Consider the following 25,224-nt stretch of genomic DNA (forward strand, 5'->3'; position numbering starts at 1 on the left):
ATCAGTACCTGAGTATCCGGTCACTTTCACTTGTATTCCATGTAACTTTGGTCTGGGTCTAATTCTCTTAAAATCGGTCTCTGATATCACATTAACTTATGCTCCAGTATCCAATTTAAATGGAATGTGTATGTCATTCACTTTTAGTGTCAACATCCAGTCTCTTTCTTCTTTTTTGTTTTCAGACACAACATCTACATTGAATTCCTGTATCTTGCTTTCATCTACTGTATGGACCTTGCTTTGTTGCGCTTGGTTCTTACAGCAACGGGCATAATGGTTGTTTTTGTTGCATCTATTGCATGTTTTACCATATGCTGGACAATTTCTTGGTGGATGCTGTGTACTGCATTGACTACATGACTTCCGATTGTCCCTTTCATTTTCGTTTGCTGGCCACGTCTCTTTTTTCACATTGGCGCTCTCTTTGTTAAACGGTTTGTATCCGTTCTTTCTCACTGCATCCACGTTGCAGCTACTGTCACTGAACAGCTCCTTTGCCTGCAACTTCACAGTCTCTGTAGCCCTACACAATGCTATGGCTTTTCCCAGGTCTAGATCTTGCTCTCTTAGCAGCCTTTCCCTTAGACCATTATCTGGAATACCACACACCAGTCTGTCTTTTATCAGCGAGTCTGTGAGTCCCCCAAATTCACACGATTTGCTCCGGTTTCTCAGTTCAGTCACATACTGATCAATAGTCTCGCCGATTTTCTGTACACATGTGAAAAATTTGTGCCTCTCAAAGGTCACGTTGCGTTTAGGTATGCAGTAGGCCTCAAACTGTTCCATTATTTTATCTAGCTTCATTTTGTCTCCATCAACAGCAAATATGAAATTATTATATACCTCCAGCGCTGCATCACCCACGACATGTAAGAACACGGGCGATTTTTGTTTATCACTTTTCTCGTCAGCTCCGATTGCCGCTAAATACAACTCTAAACGTTGTTTGAACCTTCTCCAATTTTCAGCCACATTACCTGTCAATTGAAGCGTCGCCGGTGGGAGTAAACCTTCCATTTTTTCACTTCGTTAGCTATTCTCTAATGGTAAGCAACGATGTTCTCTTCTGGCTTGCTAATATGTGGAGAGCTGATTTCGCTTACTTGCCACAACTGCTTTCACTGTCCCATCAAGTTGCTAACTTCAGATTTTTTCTCTTTCAGCCACTTCTGACATCATGTTTTGATTTCTTTTTGGGTTCAATAAAGACTCATTTCTGAAAGAGAATGTTGTTTTAATCTAAAGTATATTCAACTCTTTATACAGCCTTTTACAGGACACACCATGCTGTGATGCATCTAGAATCAAACTGAAAGTAAAACTGTCAGCCTGCTTGTCTGTGTCACATGACCTCTGCTGCTCAGGCACAAGCAATCAAAAACACAGACAAATATGCTGTAAGGTATAAGTAATCAAACACAGACAAATATCATCACTATTTGCTGATATCATTACAAAGGCTAAAGGGATCAAGGTGTATGGGGAGAAAGCAGGGACCGGGTACTGAACTTGGATGATCAGCCATGATCGCATTGAATGGCGGAGCTGGCTCAAGGGGCCGAATGGCCTACTCCTGCTCCTATCTTCTATGTTTCTATTAGTGGAAGCATGGGGAGGGGTCCGATCCCAGGGGGAGGTCTGATCTCCGACTCTGGGAGAAAGGTTCGATACCCGGCCCTGGGGAGAGGGGGGGGGGGGGCGGATCCTGACTTTGGATGTGAGGGTCCGACACCTGGCCCTGAGGGTGGAGGGGGGGAGGTCTCCAATCCCATGGGGATGTCTGATCTCTGACTCCGGGAGAGGGGTCCGATACCCGGTCCTGGGGGGAGAGGTCCGATCCCTGGGGGATGACCAATCTCCGACTCCGGGGGAGGGGTCCGATCCCCAATGCTGGGGGTTTCTGAAGGGAATGAAGAAGGTTTGCTTGGTTGGCTGGGGTGAAGCACTCCTGCTCCTCCTGGCCCACAAGCAGTGATGTAAATAAACTTAACTTTTCCCCGAAGCTGTCCTCACCTCCCTTGAGCTACCAGGTTTCCCAAGGCCTGGCCAGCCAGGGCTAAATCTGAAAGACAGTTTGAATGTGAGGCTCCCAGCCTCATTATAATGTTTAAATGGCCAACCCACCCCCTGTCTCACCTCCATTAAACCCGGAAGTGGGTGGGCTAGGGTTGGGTTTGAGCTTTTAAAAATTTTCACATCTCACCCGACCCAAACCCACCCATTATTGGGGATTAAAATTACCTCCACAGAGTCTAAACCAGGAAGTGTAAGCTAGAATATTTAATTCAATGTAAAGAATTATGTACAGTAATCGAAATAATGAGAGCGGAAGAAAGATGGGATTAAGAGAGATAAAAAAGGCAGAAAGAAAAAGTTTAAAAAAAAGTTTTCTTTTAACTTTCCCATTTTTAAAAATCTCCAACAGTAATTAAAATTTGAAGGAATGAAACTTCACACTTGTAAAGGTTAATTTTTAGTACCAGAGAAGTTGTTTGCAATATTTAAGACTTATCACACCGTTAAAAATTCACTTACACTTGAATGCACCAGACCTAACCTTTTCTGGCAGGTTTAGTGGGTAGCTGGTAGGTAAGTACAGCAACCTCACACCCTTCATGTGTTTTAATGCTGAGTTTCTCGGCGAGGTACTGTTATGGCGAAGCTTGTGGAGGAGCAGGGCAACTCGGACAGCAATGTCCTGATCTCCTCGTTTAACTGCGGATATGCGAACGCTGAAATTTGCTGTCCGATTTATTCCTTAACAACAGTTAGCGCTGATGGCCTCACCATTATTCTTACAGCAAAATCTGGGCTGGTGTAATCTCCCCATTAACTGCCAGCCACCATTTTCACAACACAAAACTTTAAACACAGGAAACAATCTTCACAAACATCAGAGACAGGGCAACAAAAAAAAATATTTATATGCTTGGCATTAAAATTAAATTCTCATTTATCCAGCCTAGCCACCACAACTTCATAAATTGTACCAGGTATAAATTGGGCCATTAAAAAAAGCAGAACATTAAAAATAAGGTTTATTTTTAATGTTTTTATCTACTCAGAGTGGGTGCTGGGAAGTCAAAGGCCACCCTCTCACCCTCAGCCAGTTTCCCTCCTCCTCTGTGCTTCACCTCTGACCTTACCCTCCTATCAGTTTCTCTCAAAAAGACTTTGCTTTCGAAGCTCAACTTGATCTTTTAAAAAATCAAATTAGAGTGAGGGAAAGAAACTGCCTGTCTCTTGCTCTCTCCCTCTGTCCCATTGGTGTTAGAAATTAGAACCCTTTTCCCACAGCTTTAAGCCATTAGCATTGATCTTTTTTGTCAACAAAGCATAGTTGAGGTAATTAGCTACTTTCAAAATTCAACTGGTTTTGTTTGAAAATTGTGGTAACATTAAGTGAAGAAAGACACTGACCTTGAATTTCCACAGGGCTTCCCCAAATTCCCACTGTAACTTGGGCAGAAGATCAGCAGACACCCCGGAGAACCAGCATGAACAGTCACTTCGCTGGGGCTTCCACTGAAATTAGGGAATCCCCACAGAAATTCTACCTAACTCTCTCTCAGCACCCTCTTTCTTTCTGTCTGACTCCAGCTTCTCTTTTTCTCCTTCAGTTTAATATACCTGCTAAAGTTTATAGAGCACAAAACAAAAGCTACAGCAGGTATGAAATCAGAACACTTGTTATTTTTCACTCTCGCACACACACACAACCTCTCTTTTGTGCTGAAGTTTAAACTTTATGTTTTCTTTTATAAAGTTGGATAAAATAATAAATGCACAAGAACTACAAAGTGAGAAGAAGGGGAATAAAATACATGATGAACACCTTTTTATTGTAACCCACCAAGGTGAGGTGCTAACATTACTATATTAATAATAGAAAATAAGTTGACATTTGCAAATTATTCACAGAATAATTTGGCATTAATTTAATAAATTATTAGTAATTTTAATTTTTTTTTTTACATATATAAATTGCAGCTTATGAATTGTGGTTCAAGCAGATTCTTTGGGAATTGGATTCAGTTCGTGAAATATTTCAGAATGGTCAGGTGAGTATTCTACATTGGTACCCTGTAATTCATTTCTGTAAATCTGACAGTTGGTGGAGGAGGGCACTGCTTCTGTAAAACAGTGGGGTGAATTTTAACCACAGTTTCTGCTGGGCAGGTAAACTGCTTAAATCCACTAGGGAGCAGGGGTGTGGGACTAATTGGATAGCTCTTTCAAAGAGCAGGCACAGGCATGATGGGCCAAATAGCCTCCTGTATGCTGTATGACTCTATGATTCTATGATGTCCCGCCGTTTCTGATTTTTACCGGCCCTTCTGATCAAATAGCTAAGCAACCCACCCGAAGCCGGTCGGGTTCTTCTTTAACTGTGCACGTCGATGTCCAATGATGTCATCGGTCTCCAATTGTAATTTTAACTTCAGCCTGAGCACTGAAATGAAGTGCTGGGGTTTTCCTGCCAGGTGTAGGCCTGTTAGAAGAGGATAGAAGCTGAGAGGCCATTCAAGGTAAGCTTTTTACTATCATTTGCGGGGCTAGTAAGAGTGCTCCTCCAGGCCTACCTGAGTGCCAGCAGGCGGCCAAGGTCACATGATTTTGCAGCGGCTGACAACTGCTTCCCATCCCCTTTCCATTCTACCAATTTATTCATCATGTATTGCGCAATGCAAAAAAAAAAACATTCCTTGTAATCATTAAGCAGGCTTCAACATAACTGATGTACCATAGTAAATAATTTTGTAAGGGACTGATTGAATATTGAATATTTAGGAATGATCTGCTACTGCAAGGTCTCTGACTCTGTCTCTGCCTATGTCTGTTTGCCTCAATATGAGCAGCTGGAGATTTTAACTCACCTGACGTTGCCAGGAAGCATAGCTGAGGCCAGGACAGTGAACTCGTTTAAGAATCTTCTAGATAAAGTAAAGGGAAGATGATAAGGTGGATAGTTTGGCAGTAGGAGATTAAATAGACTGAAGGGAATTCTTCATTCTTACCTATCTTGTGAACTTATATCAAGGAAGCTTAAATAAAAGTGTTGGACTATTCTTTTGGTTTTACACATGGAATTTCCGCTGGTGTTCTTCCGCTCTCCCACCATGAGTTCAGTGGGAGATCAGCGGAACCCTCGGAGAAGCAATGTAAAAGGCTGAAAATGGCCAATAACTTACTTCAAAATTTTGATTAACATGGCCATGAATAAATTTATCAATAACATGCAGCAGGGGAGATGCCAGTTGGCCACCCACAGCCCAAGGTTACACATGCAAGGAAGCTTGGGAAAACATTGCATTGTTGCTTGAGTGAGAGCTGGGAAAATATCACGATCAATTAAAGATTTTAAAGAAAACAGTGCGAAACATGCAGGCAGGTGTGGAAACATAATGAGCCAAGAACCAGATCAAAGATCAGAGTTTCGGGAACAGTGCTGAAAGCACGTCTGAGACTCCTCAGAGGAGAGTTGCTGTTGAAGCTTTGGATGATTTAAATTTTTATGTTTTAAAAAAAATAAATTGTGGAGTTTTTTATTGTGCTTATTATGTTATAAATTTTCTTTCTGGGATATATGTTTGGGGTGGGTGAAGAATCAACATGGCCGTTCAAATGAGTTTGAGTTTTTTTTGTTCCTTGTTTTACGTATCTCAAATTCACTAAAAAGCTAGATACATTTTCTTGTTTTATTTCCTATTTCGTTATATCAGCTTACCTGTTGTGTTCTCCTGGTGCCTGTTTTTTATTGTTAGGAAAGAGCACATGAAAGTGTTTGCTTTCTCATGGGTATGGTAGCCAATGGTTAATTCACTAAATAGGCAGTCCAGAATTACAAATTCAAGCACTGAAAGTTGTGAAATTGAATTCAATAAATCTGGCTATTTGTGAGCTATCACCAGAAAATGACTATGAAAGCTACTGGATTGTCTGGGAAATCTTACTGTCCTTCAGGGAAAGGAATCTCCTACCCCTGGATCAGTATAATTGCTACAAATCATCTAAGAGCCACTACCACAATGTACTGTCTGTGTGTGCCACTCTCCACTAGGAGCATGGAATTGGCTCTAGAATTCCAGTCTGATGTGAAAACAGGTTTTAAAAATGCTCAGATGTCCGGGTACTTAATAAACAAAGCTTATAGAAGATCAAAAATAACACACAGATCTCTTGGGCATTTAATAAGCTTAGTACTGAGCCTTTTTAATAGCCATGGCATAGAATACAAGAGCAGGGGGGTTATGCTTCAACTGTATAAAACACTAGTTAGGCCTCAGCTAGAGTACTGCTTGCAGTTCTGGTCACCACATTACAGGAAAGATGTGATTGCACTAGAGAGGGTACAGAGGAGATTTACAAGGATGTTGCCTGGAGTAGAGAATCTTAGCTATGAGGAAAGACTGGATAGGCTGGGTCTGTTTTCCTTGGAACAGAGGAGGCTGAGGGGAGACCTTATTGAGGTGTATAAAATTATGAGGAGCATAGATAAAGTGGAGGGGTCAAAAACCAGGGGGCACAGATTAAAAGTAATTGGTGGAAGGTTTAGAGGGGATTTGAGGGGAAATGTCTTCACCCAGAGGGTTGTGGGGGTCTGGAACTCACTGCCTGAAAGGGTGGTAGAGGCAGAAACCCTAACCACATTTCAAAAGTACTTGGATGTGCACTTGGGATGCTCTAACCTGCAGGGCTACGGACCAAGAGCTGGGAAGTGGGATTAGGCTGGATAGCTCTTTGTTGGCCGTCACAGACACGATGGGCCGAAATGGCCTCCTTCCGTGCTGTAACTTTCTATGATTCTATGTTTTTATTTGTTCTTGACATCTGGGATATTGGGGTAAGGCAGTATTTAGACCACCCCAAGTTGCCCTGAGGGGATGAAGTTTTACCTTTTCTGTAGAATTTAATATTGACTTGTAATCCATGAAAAAAAATGTGTTCCAGGTGAGAGATGAGAGGAATATGTTGAAAGTGGTCTCAAGAATCCATCGAATTGCGATGATCCTTAAACTCCTGGTGGATCAGTTTGCAGTCCTGGAGACAATGACAGCACTGGACTTCTTTGATTTCAGGTAGCAAAGATCTACAGTTAACAGCCTGAAATGAACAGAGGGCAATTAATGTATCTGACTTCACAGGAACAAATCCTTATTGTCCAGCATTTTGAGCAGTCCTTTACATAGAAACATAGAAACATAGAAGATAGTAGCAGGCAGCACGGTGGCATAGTGGTTAGCACTGTTGCCTCACAGCACCAGAGACCCGGGTTCGAATCCAGCCTCGGGCGACTGTCTGTGTGGAGTTTGCACATTCTCCCCGTGTTTGCGTGGGTTTTCTCCGGGTGCTCCGGTTTCCTCCCACAGTCCAAAGATGTGCGGGTTAGGTTGATTGGCTATGATAAATTGACCCTTAGTGTTAGGGGGATTAAATACGTGGGGTTACAGGGGTAGGGTGGGATATGTGTTGGTGTTGGTGTAGGGGTTACGGGGATTGGGTGGGCTGTGTGTCGGTGCAGGCTCGATGGGCCGAAATGGCCTCTATCTGCACTGTGGGATTTCTGTGATTCTGTGATTCTGTGAGTAGGCCATTCAGCCCCTCGAGCCTGCTCTGCCATTCAATGCGATCATGGCTGATCATCCAAATTCAGTACCCGGTCCCTGCTTTCTCCCCATATCCCTTGAACCCCTTAGACTTAAGAAATATATCTAACTCCTTCTTGAATATATTTAATGAATTGGCCTCAACTGTCTTCTGTGGTAGAGAATTCCACAGGGTCACCACTCACTGGGTGAAGAAATTCCTACTCATCTCTGTCCTAAATGGCTTACCCCTTATCCTTAGACTGTGACCTCTGGTTGTGGACTCCCCCGCCATCAGGAACATCCTTCCTGCATATAGTCTGTCTAGTCCTGTTAGAATTTTATAAGCTTCAATGAGATCCCCTCTCATTCTTCTAAACTCTAGTGAATATAAGCCTAATCGACCCAATCTCTCTTCATACGTCATTCCTGCCATCCCAGGTATCAGCCTGGTGAATCTTCGCTGAACTCCCTCCATGGCAAGAACATCCTTCCTCAGATAAGGCGACCAAAACTGCAAACAATACTCAAGGTGTGGTCTCACCAAGGCCCTGTACAACTGCAGTAAGACATCCTTGCTCCTGTACTCGAATCCTCTCACTATGAAGGCCAACATACCATTTGCCTTCTTAACCGCCTGCTGCACCTACATGCTTAACTTCAGCGACCTGTGCACAAGGACACCCAGGTCTCATTGCACTTCCCCTTTCCCCAATCTATTGCCATTCAGATAATGATCTGTCTTCCTGTTTTTGCCACCAAAGTGGATAACTTCGCATTTATCCACATTATACTGCATCTGCCAGTCATCTGCCCAATCGCCTAACCTGTCCAAATCGTACTGGAGTTTCTTTGCATCCGCCTCACAGCACACATGCCCACCCAGCTTTGTGTCGTCTGCAAACTTGGAGATATTACATCTAGTTCCCTCGTCTAGATCATTAATATATATTGTGAATAACTGGGAGTTTCTAGTACCAATCCCTGCGGTACCCCACTAGTCGCTGCCTTCCACTCGGATAAAGACCCGTTTATTCCAACACCTTGCTTCCTGTCTGCCTACCAGTTTTCTATTCAAGTCAGTACCTTACCCCCAATCCCATGTGCTTTAACTTTGCATGCTAGTCTCTTATGCGGGACCTTATCGAAAGCCTTCTGAAAGTCCAAGTACACCACATCCACTGGTTCTCCCTTATCTATTCTACCAGTTACATCCTCAAAAAATTCCAGTAGATTAGTCAAGCATGATTTACCTTTTGTAAATCCATGTTGACTTTGTCCGATCCTGTCACTGTTTTCCAAGTGCTCTGCTATTACATATTTATAATGGACTCTAGCATTTCCCCCACTCCCAATGTCAGGCTTACCGGTCTATAATTCCCCATTTTTTCTCCACCACCTTTTTTAAATAGTGGGGTTACATTAGCTACCTTCCAATCCATGGGAACTATTCCAGAGTCGATCGAATTTTGGAAGATGACCAGTAATGCATCTACTATTTCTAGGGCCACTTCCTTAAGTACCCTAGGATGTAGATTATCAGGCCCTGGGGATTTATCGGCCTTCAATCCTGTCAATTTCCCTAACACCATTTCCCTACAAATACTGATTTCATTCAGTTCCTCCCTATGTTCCCCGACATTTCTGGGAGTTTTTTTGTGTCCTCCTTTTTGAAGACAGAACCAAAGTATGTAATTAATTGGTCTGCCATGTCTTTGTTCCCCATTATAAATTCCCCTGATTCTGACTGCAAGGGACCTGCGCTTGACTTTACCAATCTTTTTCTCTTCACATATCTATAGAAGCTTTTACAGTCAGTTTTTATGTTCCCTGCAAGCTTCCTCTCATATTCTATGTCCCCCCTCTTAATTAATCCCTTTGTCCTCCTTTGCTGAATCCTAAACTGCTTCCAATCCTCAGTTTTGCTGCTTATTCTGGCCAATTTATATGTCCTCTCCTTGGATCTTATGCTATCCCTAATTTCCCTTGTTAGCCAATGTTGAATCACCATTTTTGTTTTATTTTTATGCCAAACAAGGATGAACAAATTCTGTAGTTCATCCATGCGATCTTTAAATGTTTTCCATTGCCTATTCACCGTCAACCCTTTAAGTAACATTCCCCAATCCATCCTAACCATCTCGCGCCTAATACCATCGTAGTTTCCTTTATTTAAATGCAGTACCCAAGTCTCTGAATCAACTACTTCACTCTCCATCTTAATGAACAATTCTTACATATTATGATCGCTCCTCCCCAAGGGGCCTCGCACAACAACATTGCTAATTAATCCTTTCCTATTACATAATACCCAGTCTAAGATGGCCTGATCTCTAGTTGGTTCCTCGACATATTGGTCCAGGGAACCATCCCGTGTACACTCTAGGAATTCCTCTTCCACAGTATTGTTACTAATTTGGTTAGACCAATCTATATGTAGATTAAGGTCACCCATTATAACTGCTGTGCCCTTATTGCAGCCATCTCTAATTTCCCGTTTAATACCATCCCCAACCTCAGCATTACTGTTTGGGGGTCTGTATACAACTCCCACTAACGTTTTCTGCCCCTTGGTATTTCTCAGCTCTACCCGTACAGATTCCACATCATCAGGGCTAATATCCTTCTTTACTATTGTGTTAATCTCCTCTTTAGGCAGCAATACTACCCCACCTCCTTTTCCTTTTCGCCTATCTTTCCTGAATATTGAATACCCCTGGATGTTGAATTCCCAGCCTTGGTCACCCTGGAGCCATGTCTCTGTAATCCCAATTATATCATATCCGTTTACATTTGCGCTGCTAATTCATCCACCTTATTACGAATGCTCCTCTCATTAAGACACAAAGCCTTCAGGCATGTTCTTTTAACACTCTTAGACCTTTTAGAATTATTATTTACTGTGGCCATGTTTGATTTAAACCCTTGATTTCTCTGACTGCCACTTTTGCTTTTCCCCTTCCTGTCTTTTGCTTCTATCCTTGCTTCCCTTTCCTCTGTCTCCGTGCACAGGTTCCCAACCCCCTGCCATTTTTGTTTAATCCCTCCCCAACAGCACTAGCAAACACTCCCCCTAGGACAATGGTCCCGTCCCGGTCCCACCCAGGTGCAAACCGTCCAGTTTGTACTGGTCCCACCTCCCCCAGAACCGGTTCCAATGTCCCAGGAATTTGAATCCCTCCCCCTTGCACCATTCTTCTAGCCACGTATTCAGCTGAAATATCCTTCTATTTCTACTCTGACTAACATGTGGCACTGGTAGCAATCCTGAGATTACTACCTTTGAGGTCCTATTTTTTAATTTACCACCTAACTGCCTATATTCAGCTTTTAGGACCTCATCCCGTTTTTTTCCTATATTGTTGTTACCTATATGAACCACGACAACTGGCTGTTCACCCTCCCCCTCCAGAATGCCCTGCAGCTGCTCTGAGACATCCTTGACCCTTGCACCAGGGAGGCAACATACCATCCTGGAGCCTCATTTGTGGTTGCAGAAACGCCTATCTATTCCCCTTACAATAGAATCCCCTATCACTATAGCTCTCCCACTCTTTTTCTTCCTGTCCCATGCAGCAGAACCACCCATGGTGCCAGGAAGTTGGTTGCTGCTGCGTTCCCCCAATAAGCCATCCTCCCTAACAATATCCAAAGTGGTATATCTGATTGAGAGGGGGATGGCCTCAGGGGACCCCTGCATTACCTGCCTGCTCCAACTTCTATGCCTGGCAGTCACCCATTCCCTTCCTGCCTGTGCAGCCTTTACCTGCGGTGTGACCAACTGATTAAACATGATATCCACGACGTCCTCAGCATCATGAATGCTCCAGTATGTATCCATTCGCAGCTCCAGTGCCACAATGCGGTCTGCCAGTAGCTGCAACTGGATACGCTTCCTGCACACATGGTCGTCAGGGACACAGGAAGTGTCCCTGATTTCCTACATATTGCAGGAGGAGCATGCCATGGGGCCGAGCTTTGCTGCCATGACTTACCCTTTAATTAATTTAAATTAAATCAATACCACCAATTATACTACAATTAAATGATATACTCAAGGGCCCTTGCTTCCTCACACTCCCTGCTACACAACAGAGACCTTAGAAACTATAACCACAAAATTAAATACTTTTAAACTTTATAAACTAAGGGCTAGATTTTCAGTATAGACAGTTTTGGGGCGCTAACCTTAGCGCCCGCCCGAAGTTAGCGCCCGCCCCAAAGTAGCGCCCCGTTGCCGGAAATTCAGTGGCTTCGCCCTAAGAGGTTGGTGGAGCGCTAAAAGAGGCGTTCCACTACTATCTTTAGGCGCTAAGCCGGCGGTGCAGAACGCAGCGCCCGAGCTCGGGCGCAGCGCACGGCAGACACTCTGGTGCCAGTGAGCTCTTAAAGGGGAAGGGTGCATGTGTTTTTTTTCGGAGGAGGAGGAGGAGGAGGAGGAGGAGGAGGAGGTGGTGGTGGTGGTGGTGGTGGTGGTGGGGTTGGGGGTGGTGGCTGGAAACATAAATACACCGTTCACAACAACACACTGGATCCTTCCACACAACACATGCAGACTGCCGTTTATAGTGCAGGAGGAGTGCCCTTTAATTTGCGCTCCCCAGGGTGTGTAGCGTTCCATTTTACAAACGCTCTGGACGCCAGCCGCACAATGGGGCGGTCCGACTGAAGTTTGGATTCGGGGCGGCCAAAGGGCGTTGCACGAGGATGTGACGTCATTTTCTGCGCGCGCATCCGGGCGGCCGCTAAACTTTGCGCCGGCGCTAACGGGCAACTTAATTTGGGGCGGGGCGCAAACTGCGCTGCGCCCGGGCGCTACACGAATAGCGCCCGAAAATCACTTCTCTTAAGGCGCTAACTGCTGGCGCAAGCAACTGAAAATCTAGCCCTAAGAACCTTAACTGTCAAACTATAGAGTAGTATAAGTACTCACCCAACAAGCCGCTTCCTCCTGCCCGCGTCACGTTTTGAATCGTGACGTGGCTCTGGAACGTCGCCGCCGGTCTGCGAGATTGGTAAGCCTCTGTAAAAAAGCCCGCAAAAGTGAGTTTAAATACTCACTGAACTTCTGCTCTCACCGCTCCCGACAATGGCCTGTGAAAAAAAGCCCGCAAAAGTGAGTTTAAATACTCACTGAACCTCCGCTCTCACCGCTCCCGACAATGGCCTGTGAAAAAAAGCCCATGAAAGTGAGTTTAAATACTCACTGACCCTCCGCTCTTACCGCTCCCGACAATGGCCTATCTTTACAATAGGTATAATCTCACTCACTCAAATTCCACACACATATATCTGCTGTAATAAAGATTTCTGCCTTAGAGAGGCTGGAGTTACAGCCTCAAATCTCCAGGGTTTCATCAGTACACTACACATAAGGATGGATTTTCCTGACCTTTGCCTCCAGGAACGATCATGTTCCTTAGGTGCAATGACCAGGTAAAAGGGGTGGATCGCCAGGAATTCTGGGGCTTTCCTGAGGAACAAAGTTTGGCCTGTGCCTGCAGCAGCTGCAAACCAGTCAGATGCAGGCTAATGAGGTGGGAGGGGGTGATGTGGCTTACTCCCCGGCCCATTATTTATGCCACCAAGTCATGTAAATGCCTGTAACAGGAGGTCCTGATGATCCTGGGTCTGCTGCTCCTGTCTAACATCATGTAACAAAATTAATAGATCTTGATGTGGAGATGCCGGTGTTGGACTGGGGTGGACAATTGTGAGAAGTCACACAACACCAGGTTATAGTCCAACAGCTTTATTTGAAATCACAAGCTTTCAGAGCGCTGCTCCTTCATCAGGTGAAGTGCTCTGAAAGCTTGTGATTTCAAATAAAGCTGTTGGACTATAGCCTGGCGTTGTGTGATAGATCTTGACATTGACTAATGCTTTGTGCATAGATTGAACTTGTCAAGACAGGAGAAGTTTAGCAACTACTTATGGAAACTTCTGTCTGGTATAAAACAGCAATGGGGTAAAGGTTTTTACTGGTTGCTATGTAAAGTGACATTGTAACTGAAGATTCTTAAGGATAAGTGCCCACACATGGGGGCAGTAGTTGGTGGAGATTTCTGAAGGCTCAAAAATGTTTCAGCTTATGCAAAATATATATTTTGGGAAAGAAATGATGAGCGAGAACAAAAGGATCAGAAATCCCCAACATGGAAGTATGAAGCAGAGTGTGTGGGCAATTGGTGGAGTGGACATACTGCTACATGAGGACTGTTGTCCAGTTTGGCACTCCAGGGATCTTTGCAAGAGGATGTCCCTGCCCATATCTGCAGGATGTGGTGTACAGTTTAAAAGGTATAGGAGAAGACCAAACACTTTAATGAATCTGGCAAGAAAAGAGTACCAAACACGACCATTTACCTGTAGATGGCCCAGGATTCCATGCTTCAAACTGTTGCGCTTCAACCTGTTCCACAATTACTACTGACCCAAGCCAAGCCTTCAACCTATTCCACAATTATTACTGACCGATGCCAAGCCTTCAACCTGTTCCACAATTACTACTGACCCAAGCCAAGCCTTCAAACTGTTCCACAATTACTACTGACCCATGCCAAGCCTTCAACCTGTTCCACAATTACTACTGACCCAAGCCAAGCCTTCAACCTGTTCCACAATTACTACTGACCCATGCCAAGCCTTCAACCTGTTCCACAATTACGACTGACCCATGCCAAGCCTTCCACCTGTTCCACAATTATTACTGACCCAAGCCAAACCTTCAACCTGTTCCACAATTACTACTGACCCAAGCCAAGCCTTCAACCTGTTCCACAATTACTACTGACCCATGCCAAGCCTTCAACCTGTTCCACAATTATTACTGACCCAAGCCAAGCCTTCAACCTGTTCCACAATTACTATTGACCCATGCGAAGCCTTCAACCTGTTCCACAATTACGACTGACCCATGCCAAGCCTTCTACCTGTTCCACAATTATTACCGACCCAAGCCAAGCCTTCAACCTGTTCCACAATTACTACTGACCCATGCCAAGCCTTCTACCTATTCCACAATTATTACTGACCCATGCCAAGCCTTCAACCTGTTCCACAATTACTACTGACCCATGCCAAGCCTTCAACCTGTTCCACAATTACTACTGACCCATGCCAAGCCTTCTACCTATTCCACAATTATTACTGACCCAAGCCAAGCCTTCAACCTGTTCCACAATTACTACTGACCCAAGCCAAGCCTTCAGCCTGTTCCACAATTACTACTGACCCATGCCAAGCCTTCAACCTGTTCCACAATTATTACTGACCCAAGCCAAGCCTTCAACCTGTTCCACAATTACTACTGACCCATGCGAAGCCTTCAACCTGTTCCACAATTACTACTGACCCATGCCAAGCCTTCAACATGCTCCACAATTACTACTGACCCATGCCAAGCCTTCATACAACTTTACAGCTCTGTCATTTTATTTCATGCATACCCACACCTCAGCATTCAAATGAAACATAAAACTGAAAACCTTGCCATGCTCAAATCTTCTATGGGCTTCACACATCAAACCAATGTAACACAAACATGGTGGGGGAGAAATTGGCTAACCCCCGAAAATGGGCGTGGGGATTAACCTGTGCCCATTCATTGTGTTGCAGGCAGCATGGTTAAGAAGTAAATTAAAAAATATGAAAGCTGAAAAAATAAAGCTGTATTGATCATAAAAATTACTTCTGAAATGAGTAATTCTTGAATGTATATAACGTGGGAGATTTCTACCCCCTTTTTTCTCTCCTGTTGTCTTACTAGGCTGTACATGTTCTGTTAATGAGAAGATAGACAGGAGTTCATTCTCAGTCATCACTCTTCAACCCATTTTGTGTTATTTAATAATAACTACCAACAACTCTCTCTCCTCTCTTGCTGCAATTATACAGGGCTTTGTTGAGACCACACCTGGAATACTGTGTGCAGTTTTGGTCTCCTTACCTAATGAAGGATATACTTGCCTTAGAGGGGGTGAAACAAAGGTTCACTAGATCGATTCCTAGGCTGGGAGGGCTGTCCTATAAGGAGAGATTGAGTAGATTGGGCTTATATTCTCTGGAGTTTAAAAGAAGGTGATCTCATTGAAACATATAAGCCTAGAAATTCAGTTGGGCGCCGTTTGGGGCGCCAAGCTCGCCTGGGCACCGGAATTACCGCTGCGAGCGGAGCCACTTGCGCCATCCCGATATTCAGTTTCAGTGCCCCAAACGGAAGCGGGCCGCTACTCGAGGCTCCCCGCGCCGCGCTAAGGGCCACAGCACCACACGCTGCGGCACGGCACGCTGCGGTACTGCAGGCCTTCCTCCCACTGTTAAGGGGGAGGTGCCTGCAACAGCGCAATCCCCGCTCGCGAGTGCCGGCAAATGAGCCCGGCACCAAGGAGAAGTGCCGGGCTCTCGGGGGTTTAGGAGGCCGGGGACGGAGGTGCTGGCAGGCGGCCGCCCCGCACCTCCACCTTAACTAGCGCCACTACCGCCACAGGTAGGCCCTGTGAACCGGTCGCGATTTGCGACCGGCGTTAAAGAGGCGGGCGCGACCAAATATGGTGATCGGTGCGGGAGCGGGGCGCTGCGCACACCGATGACGTCATCGGTGGCGGCGCAGCGCTACAGGCTAACGCCGCCATTAGCGCCCCGCTAAATATCGCGGGAGGTGTGGCCAGTGGCGCTAAAGCCACTAAGTGCCCTCTTTGGGCGCTAACTGGTGGCGCAGCCCACTGAATTTCTAGGCCATAAAATTCTTAGAGGGCTTGACAGGGTAGATATTGAGAGGATGTTTCCCCTGGCTGGAGAGTCTAGAACCAGGGGTCATAGTCTCAGGATAAAAGTTGGCCATTTAAGACTGAGATGAGGAGAAATTTCTTCACTCAGAGGGTTGTGAATCTTTGGAAATCTCTACCCCGGAGGCTCAGTCGTTGAATATATTCAAGGCTGAGATCGATAGATTCTTGGGCACTATGGGAATCAAGGGATATGGGGATCAGGCGGGAAAGTGGAGTTGATGTAGAAGATCAGCCATGAGCTTAATGAATGGTGGAGCAGGCTCAAGGGGCTGTATGGCCTACTCCTGCTCTTATTTCTTATGTTCTTATGTTCTAATCTTTCCTCCTTCTATGGACACTACCCAATGCTAATTTGCTTTTTTTAAATTATTTGTTCGCAGGATGTGGGTGATGCTGGCAAGATGATATTTATTGTCTATCCCTAATTGATCAGAGTAGGTGGTGGTGGGCCTTCTTAATAGCAATTGATTTTACAACTCTTCTTCTTTTGTATAGTAGTAGCAAAGCAAATCAAATGTCAATATCTAAGTCAGATATCCAGGCCAAAGTTTACAACTGAGAAGCTTGTTAAACCATTTCAGAAGGCATTAATAAACCATGTAATGTGTTATAAATTCTAGATCTGCACTAGGTATCCTATGATATGGAGAGTACCTTTATAGCCCAATATCTAGCCATATGATAGCATGACCCAGTGGTGTACAATTAAACCCTTCATTGTGTGTACTGGATGGGCGAATCTTACAGATGCCCCACTGGCAATTTTCCTATTGTCCAGAAGGTGACTGATAAATACACAGACAAAGCCAATTGTAAGTCAACACGCTGGTTTATTTTATCTATATATATAAATCGGTACTTCTGTCTGTCTGTCTGTCTGTCTGTCTGTCTGTCATTCTGTCATTCTGTCATTCTGTCTGTCATTGCCTGTGCGTCTGTCGGGCTATGTGCTCGAAAGTTACAGGGCGTACCTACGCGCGCGTTACCTCCAAAGAAAGCTTACGCTTCCGAGACGGTTTTAAGCGTATTTACGTTTCGGCCGGGCTAAAATCCCGCCCGCGGTATCCCAAAAACCTTCAACGTTCCGCTCATTAGCATGTCATTATCCGCTCATTAGCGACAGAGTGACCTCGAGCTCGACCAATCGTACGCCGGGTTGCTGGCATGTGCCGCCGGGCCAATCGGTGCGTGTGTGGCCGGGCCTTATCGTTCTGAACCGAGGTGAGTCGCCGCCATCTTGATTCCAAACTTTTCCTTTCTTTTTCCCGCTTTCTGCGTCTTAAAAAAAAAACGTTGCTTTTAAAACACATATTGTTTTTTTAAAAAATGATTTAGAAAGTAATTAACTAATCTAATCTCATTAATTTTCCTACCTTTCCCCATTTTTCCAGGTAGGCCGAAAAGCCTCGGCGTCTCCTCCGCACCCACGCCCGAGCTAGGCACCGCCCGGCCCCACTCGAAGGCTGGAGGGCTGAGCCTCAGCCCAGCGCCGCTAGGGTGCGCGCGCAGCAGGAGCTGAGACGCGCGTCTCTCTCTGGCTTGGCCGGGGGACGGGGCTTGCTGAGCGTCAAGCGTTACCCTGGCAACCCCGGCCGGCCGTCTCGCACAGCCGCAATCGGCGGTCTTCACCTCGGGGGGGGGGGGGCCGCGACCCTCCGGGGGGAGGGGCCGCGACCCTCCGGGGGGGGCCGCGACCCTCGGGGGTGGCCGCGACCCTCGGGGGGGGGGCCGCGCGCGCAGCAGGAGCAGCTGAGACGCGGCGTCTCTCTCTCCCTGGCTCGGCCCGGGGGCGGGGCTTGGTCAGCATCACGGTTACCCTGGCAACCGGGCCCGCCGGCCGAGCCAGAGAGAGACGCCGCATCTCAGTTCCTGCTGCGCGCGCAATCGGCGGTCTTCACCTCGGGGGGGTGGGGGGCGCGACCCTCGGGGGGGGCCGCGACCCTCGGGGGGGGCGCGACCCTCGGGGGGGGGCCACGACCCTCGGGGGGGGCCGCGACCCTCGGGGGGGGCGAGGCCGCGACCCTCGGGGGGGCCCCCGCCCTCCCTCCCCTCCCTCCCCCCCGCCCTCCCTTCCCCCCCGCCCTCCCTTCCCACCCCCTTTTTCCCCCCCCGCCCTCCCTTCCCTCCGCCCTCCCTTCCCCCCGCCCCCCCTCCCCCCCACCCTCCCCTCCCCCCCTTTTTCCCCCCCTCCCTTCCCCCCTCCCTTCCCCCCCCGCCCTCCCTTCCCCCCCTCCCTTCCCCCCTCCCTTCCCCCCCCGCCCTCCCCCTCCCCTCCCCCCCTCCCCCTCCTCCCCTCCCCCCCTCCCCTCCCCCCTCCCCTCCCCCCTCCCCTCCCCCTCCCCTCCCCCCTCCCCTCCCCCTCCCCTCCCCTCCCCTCGACCCCGCCCTCCCTTCCCTGCCCCCCCTCCTCCCCTCCCCCCTCCCCTCCCCCTCCCCTCCCCTCCCCTCCCCCTCCCCTCCCATCCCCCCCTCCCCTCCCTCTCTTCCCCCCAGTCGCTCTCTCTCTTCCCCCCAGTCGCTCTCTCTCTTCCCCCCAGTCGCTCTCTCTCTTCCCCCCCAGTCGCTCTCTCTCTCTCTTCCAACAACAACATGCCCTCGAAAAAGCCTCGGCACCGCCGGGCACTTCAGCTAGTATATAAATATATGAACAAACAATGCAGTTTTCAGTGAATTTCATGCTATTTATAATGCTTTTTTTAACCATTTTTAAAGGAATTATTTAGTGCCTGCATCTGGATTTCAGAGCCTGCAATTTCGCCTCCTGGAGAATAAGATTGGAGTTCCAGAGAGTCTGCGAGTTCCTTACAACAGAAAGCACTATAGGGACAACTTCATAGGGAAGGACAATGAGCGACTGCTTCGATCTGAGCTGGAGCCGACACTCTTACAACTGGTCGAGGTACTCAACATTGCGATTCAGACAATACTCAATGATGTTACAGATTTTCTCAGCAAGGTGACAGATGAGATAAATGATATATCAACAAGCACTAAAGGTTGGAATTGGAGAGCCTCTCTGATATTCTGCGTCAGCCACATAAATATATTACAGTGAGGAGCATGTTCCCTTCAGTGATGGAGTCTGAAACAATTTATGTTGTATTGGTGTCTTGTGTATAAGGCAGGTGTTATATTGAAGGGGCATTATTTTCTCTTCTCAATACTCCTTCACTAGTGCATTCATTTAATTACATTAGTCAGCAACGTTTTAGTAGCAGTCACTAGAGCAGAATCATCAATAGCATAGGGAGCAAAATGCTACCAAAAGTTTTGAAGAAAAATTGTAGTTCAATTTTAAAAGCAGGAAAAGAAAGAACTTACATTTGTATAGTGCCTTTCACAACCTCCGGATGTCCCAATGTCCCATAGAATCATAGAAAGTTACAGCACAGAAGGAGGCCATTGAGCCCGTCGTGCCAGTGCTGGCTCTTTGAAAGAGCAGTCATGCTTAGTTCCACACCCCGACTTTTTGTCCATAACTCTGTAAGTTCGACGCTCTGAGTGAAAACATTTCTCCTCATCTCTCCTCTAGATCTTTCGCCAATGATTTTGAATCTATGACCTCTGGTTATTGACCCACTCGCCAGAGGGAATAGTTTTTCTCTATCTACTCTATCAAAATCTCTCATCATCTTGAAAACCAATATTAGGTCATCTTTTAACCTTCTCTGTTCCAAGGAGAACAGTCCTAACTTTTCCAACCTTTCCTTATAACTGAAATCTCTCATCCATAGTAACATTGTGGAAAACCTCCTCTGTACCCTTTCTCATGCCTTTACATCTTCCTGAAGTGTGGTGCCCAGAATTGGCCACACTATTCCAGTTGAGGCCTACCCAGTGATTTATAAAGTTGCAGCATGAGCTCTTTGATTTTATATTCTATGGTCTAGAATTTTGTGGCTGCCACGAGAGTTGCCGGTGTTACTGTGGCCTCGGGTTAATGGCTGCTAAAAGTGGTTGCAGTGGTAAGAGAGAAAAATTTGCACTGGGGATGAAAGATTTTTAGCCCAGCGCTAACTCACCATGTAATGCCCTCCTGGTGGCATTAGTGCAGGCATTGGTAGTGAAATTTGCATCCAGAAGCGGCGTTCCATCTTCCAACAGCCTCTGGAAGTGAGGCAAGGAGTTTGCTTGGCATTCTGGGACATTAAAAGGGCAATGTGCCTGAACTCAAAATAAAAATGAAGTAAAACATTTTAGTTTGCAGCCCTTACTGCCTTAAAAAAAAAAAAATGACGTTAAAAAGAAATCCCAAATGGGAGTCTTCAGCTTTTAAAGCTGAATTCCCTTCTGCACCTCAAAAGATGGGAAAAATGCTTCAGCACTAACACAAATGACTCAGCAAGCCAGGGAAGGGGCATCTAGGGTCTCGCATGCAGCACTCCAGCTTTGTGCAGGGACTCAACACTGTAAGACTGGCCCTCTACCCACAGGGGCCAGGAGGCTCTCCAGAAAGAATGATGTGGGACCACATCACCGAGGCAGTCACTGCCAGCAGTGTCACCCCCACCACCTGGCTCCAGTGCCTGAAGAAGCTTCATGACCTCAGACCACTGGTGAAGGTCAGTGAATGCATCTTCAAAAGCTATCTCCTACCAACTGAATCACTAGCCTCACACATTGTTCAATGCACAAGCCCCACCCCCAATCACTCACCTACCAACAATCTGTACCAATCACGAGGCACATCTCCCATTCCTAGCCTCATCTCACCCCTTTGGAGGAGACAGTGCAGGCCATTCTTGGCAGGGGCATGGCTGAGCCGTTGGCCAGTGGCAGGGCTGAAAGGATACAAGATGCTGGCATCCTCATACGTTATCCTCCTTCTGGCATGCACCTCTTGCTTTCCCATCCTCCCCTTACCACAACTCCACCCTTGTGCCTTCCTCATTTCTCACACCCAAGAAATGCAGCCTGCCAGCCAGTGGTTGACTAAGAAGAGGGAGAGGAGAGTGAAGAAGAAAAAGAAGAAACCCCATCACTCGATTTCGCACACCCAGCTTCCAGCTCCTGAAGGTCGCCCAGCAAGGCTATTTGCAGTGTCCCCCACTGAAAGTCAGCAGCCTTCCACCAGCCATGCTGCAGCTACTGGAATGGCATGATGTGACATCGGTAGGATAGGCAAAGGCTCACACAAGACAGACACAAAGAGAATGCATGAGGGTGATCAGTTGATTTCTTGATGTCATATTGAATGGGTAGATGTATAAAGTTGGATTGGAAAGTTTGCTTTGTGGTGGCTTTTATTTCAGCATTGTGGCCAAGAGGACACTGTGATGGTCAGTAACAGAGGGAAGGTGAGGTGTGGGACTAATGTTCAAAGGAAAATTGGGGTTGTGGTCACTGGGACCACAGATGGATGATTCCATACCGGATATCCTGGCCAGAAAGGGGCTGTCTGGGTTGCCTCCTTCCTTCTGCTTCCTCCTCTTCTGCTTCCTCCTCTTCTGCATCTTCCTTTTCCCTCTGTGAGCGGATGCTGTCAATCTGAAATGACAGCATAAAATGCTGGAAATACTCAGCAGGTCAGGCAGCATCTCAACCTGAGAAGTGAACTCTGTTTCTCTCTCTCCACGGATGTTGCCTGACCTGCTAAGTATTTGCAGCATTTTCAATCTTCTCAGAGGCCTTCCTTTACCATCTGAGGCATTGCAAGCATCCAGCAGCACTCCCTACACACTTAAATAATTTTTAACATGTATTGCAGCAAGCCACCATGTCAATAAAATCAAAAAAATCCAGTCCAAAAGCATAAATGCAGACTTACCTGAAAAATGTGTGTCTCCATTTAAGAGGTCCTGACATGTTCAAGGTCGCCGAGGTGACGTTAAGTTGTCGTTGTCAGGCCTCAGAAAATGGCAGGTGCCACAGCACCTGCCACCAGCTGGCGAAAGAGCGGCGGCCGCCCTCTTTTCGCTACATCTTGACGGTAATGGGGGGGGGGGGCGCAAAACCCCGAATTTTTAGCCCTATGCCTCTATTTATAAACCCAAATAACCTATATGCTTTTTAAACCACCTGATCAACTTGCCCTGCCACCTTTAAGGATTTGTGTATACGGACACCAAGCTCATCTACACTTTTCAAAATCCTGCCATTTATAGTACACTGTCTTTCAATATTCGTCCTCCCAAAATACATCACTTCTCACTTCTCCACATTGAACTCATGTGCAATGCTTCTGCCCATTTCACCATCCTGTCTATGTCATCCTGAAGCCTACAAGTCGGACGGTTTACACCTGAACCAGAGGGGGACCAATATCCTTGCGGGGAGGTTTGCTAGCACTGCTGGGGGGGGTTTAAACTAACTTGGCAGGGGGATGGGATACAGAGTGGAGCTATAGTAGGGGGTGATTTACAGCCAAATACGGAGGAAAAAACAAGTCAGCTGGGAAGGCAGAGCAAATATGTGAAGGCAAAAGGGAACATGGCAAGGCTGGAAGGCATTTATTTTAATGCAAGGAGTCTTGCAAACAAGGTGGAAGAACTGAAGTTGTTGTTGAACACATGGGAGTACGATATTGTTGCTATCACGGAGACATGGTTGAGGGAGGGGCAGGACTGGCAGCTCAATATTCCGGGGTATAGAATCTTCAGGTGAGACAGAGGGGGGTGTAAAAGGGGAGGGGGTGTTGCAATATTAATTAAGGAGTCAATTACTGCTGTAAGGAGGGATGATATATTAGCGGGTTCCTCTAATGAGGCCATATGGGTAGAACTTAAAAACAAAAAGGGGGCAAGCACTTTGCTGGGAGTGTACTATAGGCCCCCAAACAGTCAGGGGGAGATAGAGGAACAGGTATGTAGGCAAATCTCAGAGAAGTGCGAAAATAATAGGGTAATAATAGTGGGGGATTTCAACTTCCCCAATATTAATTGGGATAGTCAGAGTGTGAAAGGCTTAGAGGGTGCAGAATTCTTAAAGTGCATCCAGGAGAGCTTTTTGAGCCAACATGTAGAAAGTCCTACAAGAGAGGGGGCGGTACTGGACCTAATTCTAGGGAATGTAGCCGGGCAAGTGGTGGAAGTGTCAGTAGGAGAGCATTTTGGCGACAGTGACCATAATTCGGTGAGATTTAAGGTGGTCATGGAAAAAGACAAAGACGGCCCGGAAATAAGGGTTCTAAATTGGGGGAAGGCCGATTTTAATATGCTAAGGCAGGATCTGGCCAAAGTGGACTGGGAGCAGCTACTTATAGGAAAATCCACATCAAAACAGTGGGAGACTTTCAGAAGGGAAATAGAGAGAGTACAACGCCAACATGTTCCTGTAAAGGTCAAGGGTGGGACCAACAAGCAAAGGGAACCTTGGATGACAAGGGATATACAAAAATGCATTAGGAAAAAAGGGGGGGCTTTTGGCAGTTACAAAAGACTAAAGACGGAGGAAGCCCTAGAGGAGTATAAAAAGTGCAGGGGCATACTTAAAAAAGAAATTAGGAGGGCGAGAAGGGGCCATGAAATAACACTGGCGAGCAAAATAAAGGAAAATCCTAAGATGTTTTATAAGTATATTAAGGGCAAGAGGATAACCAGGGAAAGGGTAGGGCCCATTAGGGACCAAAGTGGCAATCTGTGTGTAGAGCCAGATGATGTAGGCGGGGTTTTAAATGAATTTTTTGCATCTGTGTTCACTATGGAGAAAGACGATGTAGACATAGAAATCGGGCAAGGGGACTGTGACATACTTGAACATATTAGCATCGAGAGGGAGGAGGTACTAGCGGTTTTGCAGGCCAAAAAGTGGATAAATCCACAGGCCCGGACGAGATGTATCCCAGGCTGTTGTATGAGGCAAAGGAGGAGATTGCAGGGGCTCTGACACAAATTTTCAGAACCTCTCTGGCCACAGGGGATGTACCAGAGGACTGGAGAACAGCTAACGTAGTACCATTATACAAGAAGGGTAGCAGGGATAAACCAGGGAATTACAGGCCAGTGAGCCTAACATCTGTGGTAGGGAAATTATTGGAAAAAATTCTGAGGGACAAAATTAGTCTCCACTTGGAGAGGCAAGGATTTATCGGGGATAGTCAGCATGGCTTTGTCAAGGGTAAATCATGTCTGACAAATCTGATTGAATTTTTCGAGGGGGTGACTAGGTGTGTGGATGAGGGAAATGCTGTGGATGTGGTTTACATGGACTTCAGCAAAGCTTTTGACAAAGTCTCGCATAGGAGACTGGTCAAGAAGGTAAGAGCCCATGGGATCCAGGGTGCCTTGGCGCGTTGGATCCTAAACTGGCTGAGTGGCAGGAGGCAGAGGGTGATGGTCGAAGGTTGCTTTTGTGACTGGAAGCCTGTGTCCAGTGGGGTACCTCAGGGATCGGTGCTAGGTCCCTTGCTGTTTGTGATCTACATAAATGATTTGGATGAGAATGTAAAAGGTATGATCAGTAAGTTCGCGGATGACACGAAAATTGGTGGGGTGGTAAATTCCGAGGAGGAAAGCCTCAGGCTACAGGACGATATAAACGGGTTGGTCAGATGGGCGGAAAAGTGGCAAATGGAATTTAACCCTGAAAAGTGCGAGGTGATGCATTTTGGACGGACAAATAAGGCAAGGGAATACACAATGAGTGGTAGGACCCTAGGAAGTACAGAGGGTCAGAGGGACCTTGGTGTACATGTACATAGATCCCTGAAGGCAGCGGAACAGGTAGATAAGGTGGTTAAAAAGGCATATGGGATACTTGCCTTCATTAGCCGAGGCATAGAATATAAGAGCAGGGAGGTTATGATGGAGTTGTACAAAACGCTGGTGAGGCCACAGCTGGAGTACTGTGTGCAGTTCTGGTCGCCTCACTATAGGAAGGATGTGATTGCTTTGGAGAGGGTGCAG

General features: G+C 46.5%; 1 protein-coding gene across 8 annotated transcripts in view; it reads left to right on the forward strand.

Moving 5' to 3' along the window:
• The window catches only part of LOC147122761 (tryptophan 2,3-dioxygenase-like), a 150,425-nt gene that overhangs the window by 31,588 nt on the left and 93,613 nt on the right, over positions 1–25,224 (forward strand). For 7 of the 8 annotated variants that reach the window (XR_015081564.1, XR_015081565.1, XM_086010385.1 and 4 more), the window contains exons 3-6: positions 3,773–3,863; positions 3,997–4,067; positions 6,958–7,085; positions 19,094–19,337. Coding sequence is in view for 6 of the 8 variants with exons in the window: in XM_086010385.1 (XP_085866511.1) it covers positions 3,773–3,863; positions 3,997–4,067; positions 6,958–7,085; positions 19,094–19,337 (534 nt within the window). In the remaining 2 variants the exon portion in view is untranslated. The remainder of the gene's footprint in view (positions 1–3,772; positions 3,864–3,996; positions 4,068–6,957; positions 7,086–19,093; positions 19,338–25,224) is intronic. The other variant, XM_086010356.1, reaches the window with a different exon arrangement.

The sequence above is a fragment of the Somniosus microcephalus genome, chromosome 2 (genome assembly GCF_052327205.1).
Source record: "Somniosus microcephalus isolate GS21.2 chromosome 2, FLI_Smic_1.0, whole genome shotgun sequence".
NCBI classification, from domain to species: Eukaryota; Metazoa; Chordata; class Chondrichthyes; order Squaliformes; family Somniosidae; genus Somniosus; species Somniosus microcephalus.